At 32.2% G+C, this 19,562-nt stretch overlaps 1 protein-coding gene and 1 long non-coding RNA gene across 3 annotated transcripts in view; one reads left to right on the top strand and one right to left on the bottom strand.

Moving 5' to 3' along the window:
- LOC144365583 (uncharacterized) overlaps window positions 1-19,562 on the bottom strand; it is a 411,011-nt gene that overhangs the window by 80,501 nt on the left and 310,948 nt on the right. The gene's annotated exons all lie outside the window — the stretch shown is intronic.
- Calcrl (calcitonin receptor like receptor) overlaps window positions 1-19,562 on the top strand; it is a 100,736-nt gene that overhangs the window by 62,434 nt on the left and 18,740 nt on the right. For both annotated transcript variants that reach the window (XM_021725777.3, XM_005324393.5), the window contains 4 exons: window positions 1,709-1,819; window positions 1,917-2,029; window positions 3,437-3,528; window positions 18,626-18,752. In XM_021725777.3, coding sequence (XP_021581452.1) covers window positions 1,709-1,819; window positions 1,917-2,029; window positions 3,437-3,528; window positions 18,626-18,752 — 443 coding nt within the window. The remainder of the gene's footprint in view (window positions 1-1,708; window positions 1,820-1,916; window positions 2,030-3,436; window positions 3,529-18,625; window positions 18,753-19,562) is intronic.

Below are 19,562 nucleotides of genomic sequence, written 5' to 3'. Positions count from 1 at the left end.
ATGAAGTCTAAGTGCTCTTGTTTCCTTTAGGATAGTCTTTTGTTGTTTTGGTAACTCACAGAGGGACTAATAAGCAACAGGCATTTGTCTAGATCTGAAGCTATAAAGATAAGTAACAGAAATATAGTTGCCATAATTAGACAACAAAAACAGGCCCTTTATTTTTTCTGACAGCCATAAGGGTTATTTCCAAAATATAAAATGTGAAACTCACAGTGGAACAAATCAAAATATAGTCTATTTAGATGATCCAATTTTTTAAAAACCATCAGGGGAAACAAAGATTCCAACATTTTGATGTTCTAATAGATTGTATTTACATATGAATGAAATGTTAAAAGTAAAATATGAATATTTATAATTGTCAAATTAATTTGCTTAAGAAAAAAGGCATTTTTTCATGTTGAGCAACTTTTAGATTCAATTTAACTGAACAACATAATGTATTAATCTTTGCAGAAGTATTGGGATATTATAGCTGCACCAATATTCTTTTTATACTTGTCACTAAAGAGTATGTTTTAAAATATGCCAATGACAAATTATATGATTATGTCAGATAATGAATCCAAGTTCACTGCCTAATACATCTTCTTAGGGCTTCACAGTGCATTCTGTAATCCATGAAAAATAGAAAGTCTTGGAATAAAGAAGTGTCTTTCTTCTATCTTTGTATTTTCAAAATCTATTTGGCCACAGAAACTTTCTCATTGGAAAACTTACTCATATCTTACTCAGATGCCATCAAACACAACAAAATTCTAGACCTTTCATGCTTCCTGTATTGAAGCTATACAGATATTGAAAGTATTGAAGTTAATTAGATAGATTCCTGCAGCAGTGTCATTGGCACATTTGAGATGATTTCTAAAATTATATAGAAAAAAAATTTATATTCTATAAAATATATTCACGTGGTATTATATGCTTGCAAACTATTTAAAAATAACAGAAGAGAGAACTGTGGTCTGTGGTTATCCAAATGGCTTTTCTTACGAATTGCTATCATTTAGACATTCAGGCCATCAGAATTTTTATACTCTCATGGGGGCTAGATTAATTCCAAGATCTCTTTGCAAACATCTTATGTTTCTGTGCAAACATGTTAATGTTAAAATTAATGCAGCATTCCGGGGACCACCTCTATCTGACAATTCAAAAAAAATCTCTTTTTTGGATTACATAATGTTATAACATGGGAAAATTGACCAGTTGATTTTTCTGTGTCTTTAAAAATATCTATTTATTTTTAATGTAAGAGATTCTTCCTCTTCACAACGGAGAGAAATGTGACATCAATAAGCATTCTGCTCCATTTGAAAAGACAAGGAAGGAAAAGCTAGATTTGGAAGAAGGGCCTAAATAAGTACTTTTCAGAGTTAAAATGGTGAAGCAGAAATATTGAATAGATTCATTTGTTTGCTTCAAGAAATACTTTCCCCAAGAATACAATTCTAAAATAGTATGTTTTTTTGATTTCATACTCACAAACACACTTATTTCTAAAGCTCCTTTAAAAGTTAGTTTTTCCTATAATTACTTGTTGAAAAAGTCAAATAATTGCTATGAAATTCATGTATGTTCATTTTCTGTACATAAGCTTTTTTCCACATCAGTGAGAAACCATGCTGGAGACTTCATGTCTTCGTGTTCCTAGTTATACCCGAAGACATGAGCTAGTTATCTCCCATTATATTTCCCCTTTCAGGCATTTACTGCAACAGAACCTGGGATGGTTGGCTATGCTGGAATGATGTTGCAGCAGGAACTGAGTCAATGCAACACTGCCCCGATTACTTTCAGGACTTTGATCCTTCAGGTAAAAGCAGAAACTTATATACAAATCTCCTTGATACCTATCTAATAATAGGTTAATTAAATTGTTGCTTTCTTTTTTTTACTATTCAACTTTAAAGAAAAAGTCACAAAGATTTGTGACCAAGATGGAAACTGGTTCAGACATCCAGCAAGCAACCGAACCTGGACAAATTATACCCAGTGTAATGTTAATACACACGAAAAAGTCAAGGTATGTGATGGTCATGAACTGAAATTCACACTGGCAGTCTAAACAATTGTTTAATAGAACATTGGAGAAACTTTAGTCAGTGTTCCACTGCATTATAAAGCCATTTCATAATAAATTTTGAGAAGAACAGTGAAAAAAATATCTGTGGAATGAATTATTATTGATTCTGTCATTACCCTGAGGAAAGGGTACTGTTAGGTAATAGTGTATTTACAAGTCAATGTCTCAGTATTGGGGTTTCAAGTTTTCCAAAGAAAACATACCTTAAAAGTGTAAAAAAATGTGGGGGTTGGGTTCTCATTTGGGGAGAAATTCTAGAATTACCTCAAAAATTGTAAGTAAACAGGAGAAGCCCAGCATGGTTCAAGCAGTCCTGTGTCCCTCAGTGAGACCTTCCTTCTGACTGACTAGTAGTCCACCCTCACTTAGGCTCTCACTTTGAACACTATGCATTAAAATCAAAGTTAATTCCAGTTTGTCATAATAAAAAACTTTATAGAAAGTGCCTAAATATATTTATACTGGCATGTTGTATAAAAACAACTTGTCACTCTGAATAAACAGCAAATCCTGATATCTCTTTTCTTTTTCTGCCCTTTGCCTGCTGAATGACCTTGGGAAAGCCATTTACTGGCTCTTTGACTCAGTCCCCAAAAGTACAAAGTTAGATAACAATAGATTTCCCCTTATTGCTTTCACAAGACTTTACTTAGTGCAAGGAAAACATTTAGAAGAGTAGAATATAATAAGCACTCGACAGCTGCCACCTATCATTATATTTAGGTCATGTACTCCCTGCTTATTCCAAAAGTGTTTGAAGAGAATCATAAGAATAAAATATAAGATGGTAGGTTAAAGTAAATGGAAAACAGAAAAGGAAGAAAAAATAAAAAATAAACACCATGAAATTTTTTTTTCAAAAGTGTTTGTATCGATCAAAATATCTCATAAGCTGCCATATTAAAAATTGCCTCTCAACCTCAAATTTATCAATGAAAAAAAAAGAGACCCAGTGGGGAAAGAAAGCTTTTCTGGCATTTAAGTCTGAATAAATCAAATCACCTAGTAGCATTTGATTTTAAATATAAAATGCTAGTTTCATGTTCTATGTGACCTAAATCAATAGAAGTATTACTTTATAGATTTAAATATGGTTTCTAGCTTTGTAAATAAAGATGCATATCATTTATAAATTTTGATAAGTTCCTTGATACATTTATATAGATATTCATTATTCTAGATGCATGTAAGTACCTATTGGCTTGCAAGCAATCATTGTCAGACTATTAGATCACCTGCTTTCAAGAACAAAATCTATTCAATTGAATTTGAGCTTCTACACATGTAGGAATATATATGCTTATATATATTGATATCTGTCTAATTTTTTATTCACATAAATCATAGACTGCACTGAACTTGTTTTACCTGACCATAATTGGACATGGATTATCTATTGCATCACTTCTTATCTCACTTGGCATATTCTTTTATTTCAAGTAAGTACATTAAAAATTATTTTATAATTTATCAATTGTATTAGGTGAATGCAAGTCTTGCATGTTTATGTCATATGGTGACAATATATAAAATATAGATGTCATGTTTAAAAAACTGAATGTTTAAGATCAATTAAAATAATTGGATTTATTTTGACTTTGTAAAATATAAAGAGAGGAGATTGATGAAATATCTTAACCCTAATTTTACAAAGGAAGATTAGTTACATAAGAATCAAGTGAAGTAATGTGAAGGGAGTCATAAACAACTGGATTTTGCCCTAAGAATTTTCAAATGTTATAGGTTTAGTTGCTCAGCTTCTCAGATAGTTTTATTATCAGTATACATGTGTAGAATAGCAACCAGAATTTTGTGTGAATACTGGTACTACTGTTTATATATATTATTGAAAATATAATTTAGCTAGTATATTATTATTATTATTATTTTGTGGTACCAGGGATTGAACCCAAGGCCTCACACATGCTGGGTAAATACTCTGTCACTGAGCTACTACCCCAGCCCTTGAAAATATAATTTAAACATAGTATGCTTTACTTTTTTTTTTTTTTTAGTTTGGGGGAATCATCATTAAAATAGTTAGATTATACTTTCAAATTTACTGGTACTTCTTTTGAGAGGGAAAGGTGCAGTGGCACCAATTTCTTAAATCAACAATTGGTTTTAAAGTTTATAGTAAGGCAATATCTATACCTTTATGTGCATGTATTACATTATACCTTTACTACATTCTTCATAATTTTGATCACCACTAGTGATTACAGAATGAGTGTGATGAATAGTCAGGAGCTGTATTTCACTGTGTCTTCATTGCCATTGTCATCATTATGGCCTTCTTCCTTGTCTTCTTTCTCTCTTTTCTCCCTTTATCATCACAAACATCAATGATGATCTTGGAGCATTAGCATCTACAAGTGTATCTGTAGTAGTAGTACATTGAAATAAGACAAATTTAGACATTATCAGATAGTAGGATTTTTTTACATATATGTAACTGCAGTCTTTAAACCATTTGTATATCAGCTATTTGAACTATATTGAATAAAAAACCCAACAATTTATGAATATGCCTCTTGGGCTCAATGTTAGAGTATGTAGAGATTGCATCAGAATCACCAGTTTTATAAATTTATAACTTCCTAAGTATCTTTGACATCAGCCATATAAGAATACTTTCAATAGCAGTATCTAGGCACCATTTAAAACTGAAAAAGAATCCTACTGTCAATAAAACCAATTAAACATTTATATTCTTTTTAAAATATAACATTTAATTGAGCAATTCTATCAAATTATATCAAAGTCCAAAAGTGTTTTTATCCTAAAATTTGGAAAACATTTCTTAGAGATTTAACATTTTCATACTGTATTTTACAAATTACTGAAAGATTTTTGATCAAAACAGACTGCCAATTCTCAGTCACTGACTTCATAATTAGTATGTCACATTAGTTGCATATGAAGAGCTTATTAAAATTTTATGCCTATACACTTGAATGCAGGGTTAGCTTATAAAATGTTTTTTTAAATTAATGCTTTGTTTGGAGTAGAAAATCTTTTTATAATTGTCTAAAATTTTTTAAATATCTCTTCTAAAGAATGGAAACAAAGTTTCTCAAAGCAACAACTTTGAAACAAAATTTTCAGATCTACAGTAATAAGTTAATAAAAAACACTGCAATGGACATTTTCAGCCATAACTTTTCCCATATTTTGCAATATTATTTTAGGCTACATTCCAGAGTTTTGGAATTTCTTGGTCAAAGGGTATATATCTTTTTATGGCTCTTGAAATACATCATCTTAAAAGTATCTCAAAATCAACATGTTCAAAAGAAATTTGTAATATTGACCTCCTCCAAATCCAAGTTGGCTTTCTTCCAGAGTGACCTATCTTCAGCCATGACACTTCCAGAAATGCAGTTGCATTTATAGGAGATTTAGGAATAATTTGTATTGCCTTTCCCTCCTTTTTTCTCCCTAAAATCCTCTTCTTAGACCTTTTGAAATACTCCCAATCTAACCCAGCATACTGAAATTCATCTCTACTGCAATCACCACCAGTCTTGTCCTAGGTAGCCTTAGTAAATCTACTTCCTTCATTTCATTCCCAAGCAATGGATCCAGAAAATTTTCAACCATTTAGATTGAAATAGATCTCATGTTGTCATTTTTGCTTTAAAAGTTTTGAGAGTCTATTACAATTCTTATAAAATCAAAATCACTAGCATACCTTGATTTATCTTTGTGCCTGCTCCCTAGTGTTGTAAAATGATGCTAAACTTTAAATGAGGCTAAATGATGCCAAGCTTTAGCATCGTTTCCTCAGTGAAATTTTCTTAAGTTCCTTTATTATTTCCAAAATTGCAATGAATTACAGCGGACATGGGGTGAAATTCTAATACCATTTGGGAGATCACCATCTCTTCAAATTAAAAGTGATATAACTAAATGATCTCTTTTTATGTTGTATGTAATAAGCCAAAATACCCAAGTAAATTAAATTTCTAAAAAATAAATTTACAAAGGATAGCAATTATATCACATGCCAAAACCAGTAGTCAGGGAACAATGATCTCCTAGAACTCCCTGTGGTATCTCCCCAGACCAGTTTGAATTTAGTAAAGATAGGAGTAAAGTCCTGACCAATTCCATAGAGTGCAATGCAAAATTAACAAAGCTTCTTAATGTATAAGATTCTAGACTTTAATGTGATAAATGCTCACTTTGAATTAGTGAGACAATGGTGAACTACCAATGACAGCAATGCTACCAGCCAGACTGCATTAGTACACATATGATGCTTAATTCCGAATCTCTAATCAGAACACTCAATCACCCCATTCTCAGTGCAATAGGAAAATACTGTTCATAAAAATTGGTTTATCAGGATGGTGAAGAAATTGAAGAAAATAATATAAGCTGATCACAGCATACAGAGTGCACAACATATGACTTCAAGAATCCAAATGACTTTAACTGGGAATGAAGTTTGCATAATAACAAAGAGAGATGAAAATATTTGAAAACAAAAGAAAAGTAAAATCAAACAGCTAAACAAAATATAATGACAGAAATTATATGCCAGCCTATGAGACATGTTGAAGTGGGTTATTTCTATACTGGTTCATGGCTAGACTTGATGATCTATAGTGATCCTTTGAAACTCAAGAGTTTATGAATGAAGCACCTATTTAGAATTTAGGATGAGTTATTTCTTAAAATATATAATCTCAGTAACAGGAATCTTGTATTTGTGAAGGTATTTTTTAAGCTAAAAGCAATTTACATAGGTAAACTTTTACATAGGCAAACACCATCATTGATTAGAAGTTAAATGAAAATCTGGAGATATCTATATATAGAGAGAGAAGTGGGTGGTGAGGGAGGGAGGTGGAGTCTTGCTAAATTGCTCAGTTGGCCTCAAAGTAGCAATTCTTCTGCCTCAGTCTCCTGAGTAGCTAAATTATAGGCCTGTGTCACCATGCCTGACTGGTTCAATATTTTTATATCCATATTTATAGACAGTTTATTCAAAAACAAATGCTATTCAAATAATATTAACAAGGCATTTTAAATTTCAATTGAAGGCTAAAAGCTTGAAATCTCAGAATTACTTTATCTATAGAATTTTTTTTTTAAAGTTGAAATTGTTTATATACCTGCTAAGTACATTAAAGATACAATCTGTAGACACTTGCTTATTCCTAAAGGGAGTCCAGAAATTTAATGTCATTCCAAATGCTGTCCATATATTCCATATATGTTGCTATTTAGAAAAAGAACAAGTTTTTTTTTTCAAAATAAAATAAAGATCCCTGTATGAAATAATATATGAATTGTTATTTGCTAAGTTTTCCAAACTTAAAAATCATGTATATAGCAAGCTAAATAAGCAAAATCTTATTAAAACATATGACAGTCTTGCCAATAAAGCAAATTTGTGCCTTGGTTTTCATATAAAATAAAACATAGTTTCCATCATCTCATTTATCTTAAAAGTTTATACTGAAATTACAAATAACTGCTCGTTTTCTATAGTGGAATAAAAATGGAATCTTTCAGTGGTGATCTAGTACAAGTACATACTTGAATTTGGCATAAAGATTTTAATGGATATTTTAAGACATGATTAGAACCATATATGAATCTTGTTATCATCACTTACTTATAGTCGTCTTAACCTGATTTTCCTTTTAAGTAAGCTTAATTTTTTTTTAAATAATGGGTCGTGCTATTTCTAAAATTATTGAACAAAGTAGACTTACACAATCCACCATTTAGGAACTGTTCAATAAATGGTAGGCTTTCCTAATGTCCTCATTAGGCTGCATCAATCATCTAGGCAAATGGACTACATTTCAGAAGTCACCCAGCATTACCTCTATATGATAGTAATGCAAGCTAAAACAAATAAACAAAGCCCTAAGTGCTATTATGGAGCTACAAAGAGAAAAAGTGAGGGAAGAAAGAATGATTCTGACTCACAGAATAAAAGGATTCCTGAGATGATACTATCATAGAAACAAATGCTTTGATGAGGGGTAGAATTTCAACAAGTAGAAATTGTAAACCTTAAGCTATGAAAAGATTATCCAGTCTAATACCTAATTTAAATTATTTCCTAAGTAATTACCTATCTTTTCCAGTATTCCTTCCAATCTTTCTATTTGGCTTTGTCATTTTATTTGAATAAACTGTCTTTTTAAAATGGATAATTTTAACAGAAAAACCAAAGCTACAAATTATTTTCTTTTTTATTATATACTCTCAGGCCTTAGGTAAGACATCAGAAATGCTCTTCAGGTCAGACCTATGAATGGCATTTAAAATGCTTTTTATATGTCTAGACACCCCTGCCAGAAAGTGTGTTCTCTACATGCACAACTGCTCCCAGCTCCTGCCATACCATTTACTTGTTTCATATGAAGCACATTCTTTTGCTTCTCTAAACCTCAATTTAGCATGTTTACAATGCAGATGATGTTAGTATCTACTTCATAGGTGATAATGATTGATATAATAGCAGTATAATCAGTGCAAAGCAGTACTAAGCAGTGTCTGGTTCAGAAAAGTTATCTATAAGGCTGGGAAATAGCTCAATGGTAGTGTACTTGCCTAGCATACATGAGGTCCTGCATTCAATCCCTAGTACCACCAAAAACAAACAAACAAACAAACAAACTTATCTACTATTGAAATTGTTATCACTCTTCCTTGTTAATCCCCTAAAATGTTTTAGAATAGATATTTAGCCCTGGCAGGAATATTATGCCAATTGTATTTTTAAAAACAAAAGTAAAGTGCAAAGTATTTAGTTTTAGAAGCACCATATTTAGAAAGAAATTGTTATAATAATCATGAAAAAATAAGTAAATATTGAAGAAAACTTTTTGTGAGCCAAATTGACAATAATTAGTCAGAGAAGTTTAATCCAACTTATTTATGACCACAAAATACCATGCAGTTGACCCTATGGTTGAATACACATTAGAGAATTTTGTAGTCTTTGAATTTAGACACTTCTAATTCTTCATGCACAGAACCATCTACTGAAACAAGGAAAGCTACTAGGTTGAATGGGAAGAATTTCACATAATTAGCTCCAGAAGATTTTTGTCTCTTTATATATCCCAGGGTTTAGCATAGTACCTTCCACTTAGTAGACACACTCAGATTTGTGGAATGAAGATGTGAACTGGCTTTGGAGACGATTTTGAGGACTGACTTTCTCATGCCTTCTCTGTGACCTTCAATAAAACCTTTGAGTTTGTCTGGCCTTTTTCAAATGCAACAACAAGAGTAAGACTAAGACTCTAAAATTCTAATCAGTAGAAGTGACTTGAGTGAAACAAGCTGGGAGACTGCAGCTAAACTGAAGGATCAGAGCCACCTTACTAAGTGCTCAAAATGAATGGCTCATTAAGCTCCCCAGGGTATGTTGGTCTGCTTTTTGTCACTGTGATAAATACCTGAGAGAAACAACTTAGAGGAGGAAAGATTTATTTTGGCTCATGGTTTCATAGGTTTCTGTCCATGATTGGCTGGCTCCAAGGGAGAAACATCATGGCAGAAGGGTGTGGTGAATGAAAACTGCTCAGCTCATAGCAGAAGAGAGAGAGAGAGAGAGAGAGAGAGAGAGAGAGAGAGAGAGAGAGAGAGAGAGACTGAGGGAGAGAGAGAGAGAGAGAGAGAGAGAGAGAGAAGAGAGAGAGAGAGGAGAGAGAGAGAGAGAGAGAGAGAGAGAGAGAGAGAGAGAGAGAGAGACTGAGGGAGAGAGAGAGAGAGAGAGAGAGAGAGAGAGGGGGAGAGAGAGAGAGAGAGAGAGAGAGAGAGAGAGAGAGAGAGAGAGCGAGCCCATAAGAAATATCCTTCCAGGGTATATCCCCAGTGACCTACTTCCTCCAATTAGGCCCATCTCCTAAAATGTTCACAACTTCCCATAATGCCATCAAATTATTAATTCGTCGGTGGATTAATCCACTGATGAAGTTAGGGCTGTCATGATCCAATCACTTTCCCAAAGCCCCACCTCTGCATTATTGCAGCATTGGGACCAAAATATAGGAGATTTGGGAGGTCATTCCAGATCTCAAAAATAACCCAGGGGAAACAGTAATCACCAGCTTTATTCCAGTTTACCTGAAAACAGTTCCTAGATGAGCTGATGTTTCACATAAAGTCATTGTGCATAAAAACAAGAATCTATCACCATACTCTTTTTGCTTCTTAATCCAGCTCCTCATGCTGCAGTCATCCTTGTCTAGTCTTTGGTAGAAGAATTTTTTTTTCTCCCTTTGGTAATTGAGGGTCACTGATCCACCCTAATAAAAAAACAAGAACTATACAAAATGTTGACTTAGGGTACTGTTTGTTATTTTGTGTTTAGAAAGGGAAGAGAAAAATCTACTACTCATCCATGCTTTAAATTAGAAACAGAGAACATGAAGCGCTATTCACCAGATATACTTGTTTTATATTAGAGCCAATTAAAGGAAAGAGTCAGAGCAGGAGATAAAAAGAAAGAGAACAGAAAGGGAGGGAAAGAGAGAGAGAGAGAGACATAACTTTGGGGTTTGCCAAGCCCTGAGAGGCAATGACTCTTACTCATAATAATCCTTGGAAAAACAAAGCAGAACCCTTTAGATAAAATAAATAAATAAACTTTACTGGAATTAGTTACAAATTATGTTTTAATTACTGTTTAAAATCTGAAAAGCATAGCAAGACTTGCTCTTACTTTCAACCCAGACAAAACTCTCTATCTTCTTTCACATGAAAGAGAGCATATAATATTTGATTTGTATGGGAAAAAAAGAGGAAAAGAGGTTCTTTTTCTTTTTGTTTCTTTGTTTTGTGTGTGGGGTGTATGTGAAAGAACATCTTTGCTCACATTTCATTCTTTTTAAAAATTTAATTAATTAATATTTTTTTTGTGTGACGCTAAAGGTTTGGACCCAGGACCTTGGTACATTCTAAACAAGTACTTTACCACTACACACATCTTTGCAGACATTTCAGACACTGATTGTAAACAATGTTAAAGGCAAGTTGCATATTTGCACTTATAGAATTAATGATATCTTTTCTAGGGAGTTGCCAAAGGTATCAAATAAAATTCAGCCAAAAAAAATTTGTATCCAGCTTGTAGACCAGAGCTTTCTCACCTTAATTGTTAAAATAACCCTTAAGGACTTGTATTTATGCTTTTCAAGACAATTGATACAAACCCTCACCTCTTTTCTTAGATTATATCTGAATATATTTCATCAATATTGTGAACTGTCATCACAGTTCTACTTTCATGTATATTTTTAGTTAAAGCAAGTATAGTTCTTTCTCAGAGCCATAATTTTTCTCCTGACAACTATGCATGATTCAACCTTTAAGTTCATTTTGAGCACAGCTAACTAGTTAAGAGAATCCTACATTGACTCTCTCTGTACAAATGACTTTGATGCGTCTGTTTTGGTAAATCAGAACCTGGAGATCTGCACTGTCAGAAGTTTAACAGGGCTGCATTCAAAGTAGTTCCCTGAATAGTATACTTCTCAAAGCCTATTCACCATTATTCTTATTTTGTTAACTCCATGGTGTGATTTTTCATTTAGAAGTTCATTATGCACTGAGATCCTGATGAACATCCTATTCTTTTGTGTGCATACCTTCCAGGTTTCCATCAGCTTAACATGGCTGTTGCTTACTTAAATATATTTTTTCTTATAATATTTTGTTAAACCATACTTATTCTATCTCCAAATTAGTTATTTGCAGTCAATTACTGAAAAAGTCATCTTCTTCATACTGAATGTAATGAGAACTGAAAATATTCCTATTAGGTAATGTGAGTGTTGGTTGGAAAACTTTTAAATTGAAATTATATAATAAAATAATTTTATTTCCACATTAGAGTATGAGATTTGAAATGACAGAGGAGGGCAATAAGTAATGGGTTTGCTTTAACAAAGCCCATTCTGTTATAAGGTAAAAGGTATTACTGGCCAATAGAGGAAACTTCAAATATGGAAATATAAAATAGAAACTGAATGAGAGAAGTTGAACTTACTTTAAACAGTAAATGTATGATTTAAAGATATAAGTGTATGTTAAAGGTGACATATGTCCATTTGTATTAATATTTTCATAATATGCAACTTATTTATAGTACATTTCATCTATTTTTCTTAATCAAATTAAAACACAAGTACTTCTGGGCTCAGTGAGACATGTCTATAATGCCAGCAACTGAGGAGACTGAGGCAAGAGCATCTCAAGTTCCAGGTTAGCCTCAAAAATTTAGCAAGGCCCTAAGCAAGTCACTGAGTCCTGTCTTAAAATATAAAGGGCTTGGGATATAGTTTATTAATAGAGTGCCCCTGGGTTTCATCTCCAATACCAAAACAAATGAACAAATAAACAAATAAAAACCATAACAATGTGCCTAAGTTTTAACAGGAACATAATGACAATAAATCATTTTAACAAAGCTGTTAGTCTATTTCTTGACACAAAAACTGTACACTTTTTTTTCAACACTTTATAATTTTAAGGAGAGACTAGAAAAGAGCACCGTTTTCTCCCAAAAATTATATTTAACAATCTGTTTTTTCAGTTTTGCATACATAGTTACTTTTCTCAGATCATGTCCACAGATATGACCACATGTGAGAAAAGAAGTCAAATAAGTCCCCAAGACTATAGCATTCTATCAGTATTTAGGATCTACAAAAACTAGGAATGACTGGATATTGTGCTGCTAAAATATGCAGATGGGAAGTGAAGATGTCAAAAACTGAGAAGGTCTTAAATCAAAGAGACATATATATAAGAAAAAATAAAGAATACAAAACAGTGTTCCAGTGGTAGGCAGGAAAGAAAATGTAACCCAAGACAGTATGAACTTCAGAATAAAGAAGTCATTCTGTAAACTAGGTTATTTAAATTTAATTTTCTTCATCTATAGAATGTAAGGATGGGGGGAACAATGTCTTATGACACTTTGTTCTGACCCCTCGAAAAATTTAAGCTCAGGACTTTGATTCAGGGTGTTTCCTTTGCTTATAATAATTTTCTCTCCTATCTTCTCTCGTTTTAGCTCTATCTTAAGTATTCCCCCTGCCACCACGCCCCAGTCTTTGTCTCTCTGATGATCCTGTTTAATTTCTAAAAAGCACATACCAACATTGAGAATCATGCTATTAAATTTATATGCCTATTTGTTTTTCACGTTAGTAAGAATAATATGATGTCAGGGTCTTGAATTGTATAATTCCTGACAGTTTCCCCAGAATCTAGTAACAGTTCCCAGTAGATTAGTGTGCAACAGTAAATAGTAACTAAATAATTAAGTAGATAAAAGTCTATGGCTTCCTTTAAAATGTCAATATTCAAATTCAACAGATCACCAAGAGTAGGATCTTGAGCGACTTACCTGAATTTCATTAAAGGATAACGATATTTTACAGGGTTATGAGATAAGATAAAGACTTTAAACTCTTTATTCTGTACCTGCATTGTAATAAGGGCTCAAGAAATGTTAGCCCCTATTATTCTAAATTTTGCTTCTAACAGGGTGTTCATTTGATTGTTTTTAGGGTATAATGATAATGAGGGTTCAGAAAGACTGACTGTTTCCTGTTTTCTCTGTTTCCTGTCTATTGGGAAACTAGAAACAGAACTGGTAAGAAGGCAATTCATAAATGGAAGGACTGCAGTTAGCCACAGAAAATGAACAGGGCCTTTCCCCATTCAGCCCTGCACTCTCATTTACATTGAATCAGAAGCTTTACAAAGCAAGGACAGGGAACAAGAGGGCATTATGGAGGAAGTGCTACCATTTCTCCTCCAGGGGGATTGTCTTGTAGTACCTTGGTAGAAACACTCATGCTCTTTCTAATCTGTCCATGGATCACAAGTAACCTCCAAAAGACAGCAATTAGAAAAAGTTCATATGTATTCCTTGTCGAACAGTCAAATGACTCTATCAGCTGCAGCTTCCATTCAGTAGACAAAGCATAGAAATACTGATTTTACTCTTTTAGTAAATTTGTTGCTTTCTGCCTGTTCTTTCCAGTAGTGTTCAGACTGGTATGAACTTTCCTTTCAAATATATGATTTGTGTCTTCTTGGAAAAAAGACCTGCACATTTATTTATTAAATAAGATCAATTAGAATGAGAAAGCAGCACTTTGTAAACTGGGATATATTTGTATTGCTTGTATTCACTCCTTTGATGATGTGTTTTGCTCATAATTAGTGTTGACAAAAGCAGTTTTGAAATTTTTAGATCAACTCAAAACCAAATGGAAAACCAATGCAGATTTTGTCCTTAATAGTAGCAAAAATTTTGAAGATGAAATAGTATAATGTTTAGGGTCATCATAATAGCAAATGTAGTAATTTGGAGACAATTATGGAAGGGAAGAAATTCTTTACAGAAAGTAATTTAGGTTGCTAAATCCATTTTATTATATGGAAATTATCTTCTTAATACTAAATTATCTTCTTAATACTAAAGTCTTGTGTTTTGTAACAAAAAAATCACAGTGTCTTTATTGTTTTGTTGAGTTACTTAAAACATATGTTTTAGTATAGAGACAATTTTATATTACTTGATGCTATTTTTACTATATGTGACAAAAAAATGATTACTGTATTTGATTAAGATCAGTCATGTGATAATGATGTCAGAAAATAATAGCTAAATTAACATGGAATGCTCTCCATAGGTTGAATGTTATGCTGATCATATGGTGTGATTTATATCACTTAACCTTCAAGCTATTTCTATGAAAGTTCCTACATTATAGATAAGGAAACTGAGGATTAGAGATTTTAGATGACACAAATTCATCCTGTAAATAGATGGCAGGGTTTGGATTCACTCTCAGGTCAGGCTTCGAAACCCACTCTGAATCACACGTCCTGACTTGATGCTACCTGTTTCTAATCATTCCAAAAGATAATTCAAAAGGCATGGTTACATTATATAATGTAATGATGCTGTTGATGCCCTTGCACCAATTGCCTCTAAATCTGCTGGCTGAAATTGCATATTGAAATGTTTTCTAAAATAATTGCATGCAGAGAATGTGAAATGGAAATAATCCAGACCATGAACCATATTTTCTATTTTGCGGTTATGCTAGAATAGAAAGGAGTATTGTAAAAATTGAAGAAAACAGAAAGTTTTGTAAAACATTCTCTTAGTGTATACATAATTGCCTTAAATATTTTGGGTAAAAATAAGGACATATAAATTTTAAAATAAGTAAAACTTGTTACAAGATAATACTGAAAAATACCCCTGGATTTCAGAGTCTCATTTAAACATATCATGTGTTTACCAATATATATTTTTGCTTTTCATTTATAAGTTAATTTTTTATACCAACTCACTTACATACACTAATGAATATGTTTATAGGGAAATGATATGCATCCCTAGAAAAATCTAAGCCATTTTACAACTGTACACTGATGGAAACCATATGTTAGATAGCATCTGTTTATATTTATTGAAGTTTCACCAGGCCTAGAGGCAGAAATGAGAGAAGCTAAAGCAATAGGTTAATGTTTTGGATAGTAAGCTATATTTTCACAACATGACCTGACAATGATTTGGCAATGGTCCAGTTTATCTCAGAAATCTGGAAAACTACATTCAACGTCAAGGTCTCCAAAGCAGATGTCTGATTTGGGTTGTATAGAGTGGATTATCTAGGATGATCATAGTGTTTGGATGATTTCATAAAATATTTAAATACATTTTCAATTTCTATAATGAAATGGTTTCCAGAATCCTGTCTTAAATATTTGCTTAGTTTTGATATTAAGTTTTAAAACAATTTTAAGTGTTTTAATATTTGCCCATAATTACAATGTTTAAGTCTACAAAACAGAAATGCACCAAGAACCTTTTCCTACATATTAAGAAAACAAAATGTCATTTTTGTTTGTTTCTATAATTACAATAATCATGTCTTTAGAAGAGAACATATACCAACAGCTCATTTTTAAGTCCTTACCTTTTGAGATAGATTGAAGTGAGAGTAGGATCATGAGAAAGTGAGAATTCAGAGAGGAACAGAAACAATGAGTATATAGAGAAGGGCAGGACATTTAAGTGTACACAAAGCAAATTTAAATTATTTTTAGGAACTGGGGTTGTAGCTCAGAGTAGAGTACTCAGCAAGCATGAGACCCTGGGTTTGACCCCCACAAAATAAAAACAAAAATAAACAAACAAATAAACAAATAAATAAAATTGTATTTGACTAACTATAGGTAACATTTTATTTTAATTTCTTCCAATCTTCTCACATGTGGATATTAATAATATAAATTGTCACAATTAAAATATAAATATTGCTTGTATTATAGTTCTCAGCCTGTGTCTTTCAGCTCTTGGTTTTGCCTTCATGTATTGCTACTTTTATGTTTATTTTCCTCTACTTTGATATTTATTTTTCTTCATTCCAATGTATTCCTTAAAAATATTTCACATTTGCTGTCTAAGCAAAGTTTTACAGTATTCCAGTCATAAATGGAAAATTATGAAATTTTTGTTTGCATGCGCACACACACACACAAGCGCACACACACACACACACACACACACACACATCTTAACCAATGAACCTAGATATAATGGTGTTGAGGAGAAAAGGGCAAAATAGCTCAGTTAAAGAAGACATTTTTCCCTGTGATGGTAATTGAGCTGCTTAAATTCTACTCCAAAAAAAAAGTGCATATTTGAATGGGCAAGCCCTTCGTCCCTAAATAATACTTGGCACTCTGTAGACATAGAGTAATCTCAAAGCAGGCATTTAAAAATAAGAGCATGTGATCAAATTTTATGTTCACAATGTCCATCATAGAAGATGGTAAACCACATATAACATAAATGATTTGGAAAGTATATATATTTTATTAGACATTTTCTACTATTCCTTCATTGAGAGTGAAAAGAATTTCATTCTTTCTTTTATTGTGGAATTTTCTCAGCAATAACAAAAAGAATTCTAAAGTTTTTTCTTTTCTATAGAATATCAATAACTTTTTATAACAAACTTGATTCCTACCTGCCTTTCATTACTACTATACACTTAGAGTCCAAGGAAAAGGAAATGACTCTTTAATATGATACTAGCAGTACTCAGCTCTTTCTATTTTGATGGACTCTAGCTAGGTTTCATAGACTTGCTGGTATATGACTGTACTAATCACTCTGATGATCATTCTAAGAGCCATCTTTTCTTTGAAACCTTTCTAAGAATTCACCACTAGTACCATCCAACTTTGTGGAAAGCATGTATTGTCAGTCCATAATCCTGATTTAGATTGCATTTGCTTCCATGGTCTTTAAAATATTATAGCTCTCTATAGAATCGCAGACATAAAACTGGAAGAGATTCCAGAGATAATATAGCCTAAAATTCATGTTTTAAATATAGAAAACCTTGATATCTGATTCTAACATTCTAAGTAGATAGCCATTTTAGGATATCTAGTGATAAATTGGGGTGAAATTTTCTTAAAGATTTCATAGTAGGTATTTTTGACTTAAATTGTACAGGATGGATTATCGAGGATGACCATGTTCACAATACTATTTTGTAAAATATACAAAATGAAATTCTATGTGTCTGATAATGAAATGATTCCTCATGTATCCTACATATATGTTCAGACTTGACATTAAGTATTCAGCTTCAAGTGGGTTTCAGTCTATTATCTTAAAATGTTACCTGTAACAAGCCTTCAAGAGATGTCTTATGAAGTAGTGCTTGAGTCTTACTTTGAGTATGGGTATGATAGTCATGCAGAAAAACTTGGGGTGGATGAGAATCCAAGCTAAAAAATAGTGTTGTTTATCATTAATGATGACATTTAACTTGAAATCTGTTTCTACATAAACATGGACAGTTCTTCTCCTTTGTTTTACATAAAAGGAACTTCAGTAAAAGATGGTGCTATTTTAAAAACTTATGTGTATCTGGGGCAATGCAGAAAAAATTAGCAAAGCACAGAAGACCTTATTGGTTGCTGAGTCTACATTTTTATCAATTCATCTATTTTAAATGCAATGATGTCTTTTTTGTGGTTGGTCAGCATAATTATTACCATCACAACAAAACAAGGAGAATAGGTACTGCAATGAAAAGCACATTATCTGTGTGAGAATCTAACAGAGACATCCAAAATATTCAAATTAATTACTGACATAAATTTTTGATAATTTATCTGTACTGAATCTCAGTTTCTGCTTTTGGGAAGGGAATTTATAGGCTAATCATGCTCAGATATTAACAGAAGAAATTTATGTACAGTTTTTATATGGGAAATTTTCAATACTTACAAATGTCTAACTCTGCTAAAGTAACACTTTGCCTCTAGGTTTGAGGCAATTACTGGTTTACTTTAATTAAGATTTTATCTTGAGTGAATCTTGGGGAGATTACAAAATTAGAGCAGCTTCTTTGAATTGGAAATGTGTTTTATTTGAATGATGTTTAATATAAATTGTAGAAACATTTTATGATGTCAAAACACGTTGTTTCTCTTGCCTTGTAGGAGTCTAAGTTGCCAAAGGATTACCTTGCACAAAAATCTGTTCTTCTCTTTCGTTTGTAACTCTATTGTAACAATCATTCACTTCACGGCAGTGGCCAACAACCAAGCCTTAGTGGCCACAAATCCTGTGAGTAAAACGAAGCCTACCTTTTAGGTTCAAGGGGCTGGTGGGGAAGCAAGGGAGAATCAATGTGGGGATGAGTGTCTGGTGCACGTAGCATGTGTCTAAGTAAACAGGCATGTATGTTTTCAGGACTGACATACAGAGTATACGTAGCTATATTACAATACAGAAAGATAATGTATTGCTCAATATTCCCTAAAATATAAAAAGCAAATAGTAAAAGGAGTAATATATCTATTTCAATTATTTATACATATTATATAGATTATCACTTCATTTTATGGCCATACTCAGTGGAATGATGACTTTATGACACTTACTCCATCCAATGTGAAAAAACAATCAGTGTGACTAACTTTGCATAACTAGAAACAACAATATATGAAAATAGGAACTTCAATTTGAATTGTACTTTTTGTATCAGGCTGACTTTAAAAAGAATATAAAACCAGGAATATAATGAATGATACATGTCCTATTTCAATTAACATAAAATTTTAAAAAGATCTATCAAACCTTCATTGTCTCAAACATTCTAAGATTGTTTCCTTGCAAGTCATTTTTTTAAAAACATAAGTTAAAATTGCCTTATATAATTGTATATATTTTATGCAAGCTATGTGCCTGTGTATGTGTATTTTAATTAAAATATACACAATGATGACATATAAATTCAATTTTTATGATTACCTAATTTCATAATGTTTGTAGTTTTTACTATAATTTTGGATATGGATTTTTTTTTTTTGTGTGTGTGTGTGTGTGTATGTAATGTAGTGTCATTGTGTTTGGGTGTGTGTTTTAACATTATCT

This window comes from Ictidomys tridecemlineatus, chromosome 7 (genome assembly GCF_052094955.1).
Source record: "Ictidomys tridecemlineatus isolate mIctTri1 chromosome 7, mIctTri1.hap1, whole genome shotgun sequence".
Lineage (NCBI taxonomy): Eukaryota > Metazoa > Chordata > Mammalia > Rodentia > Sciuridae > Ictidomys > Ictidomys tridecemlineatus.
The sequence above is the reverse complement of the archived record's forward strand: the minus strand, read 5'-3'. Positions and strand labels throughout refer to the sequence as shown.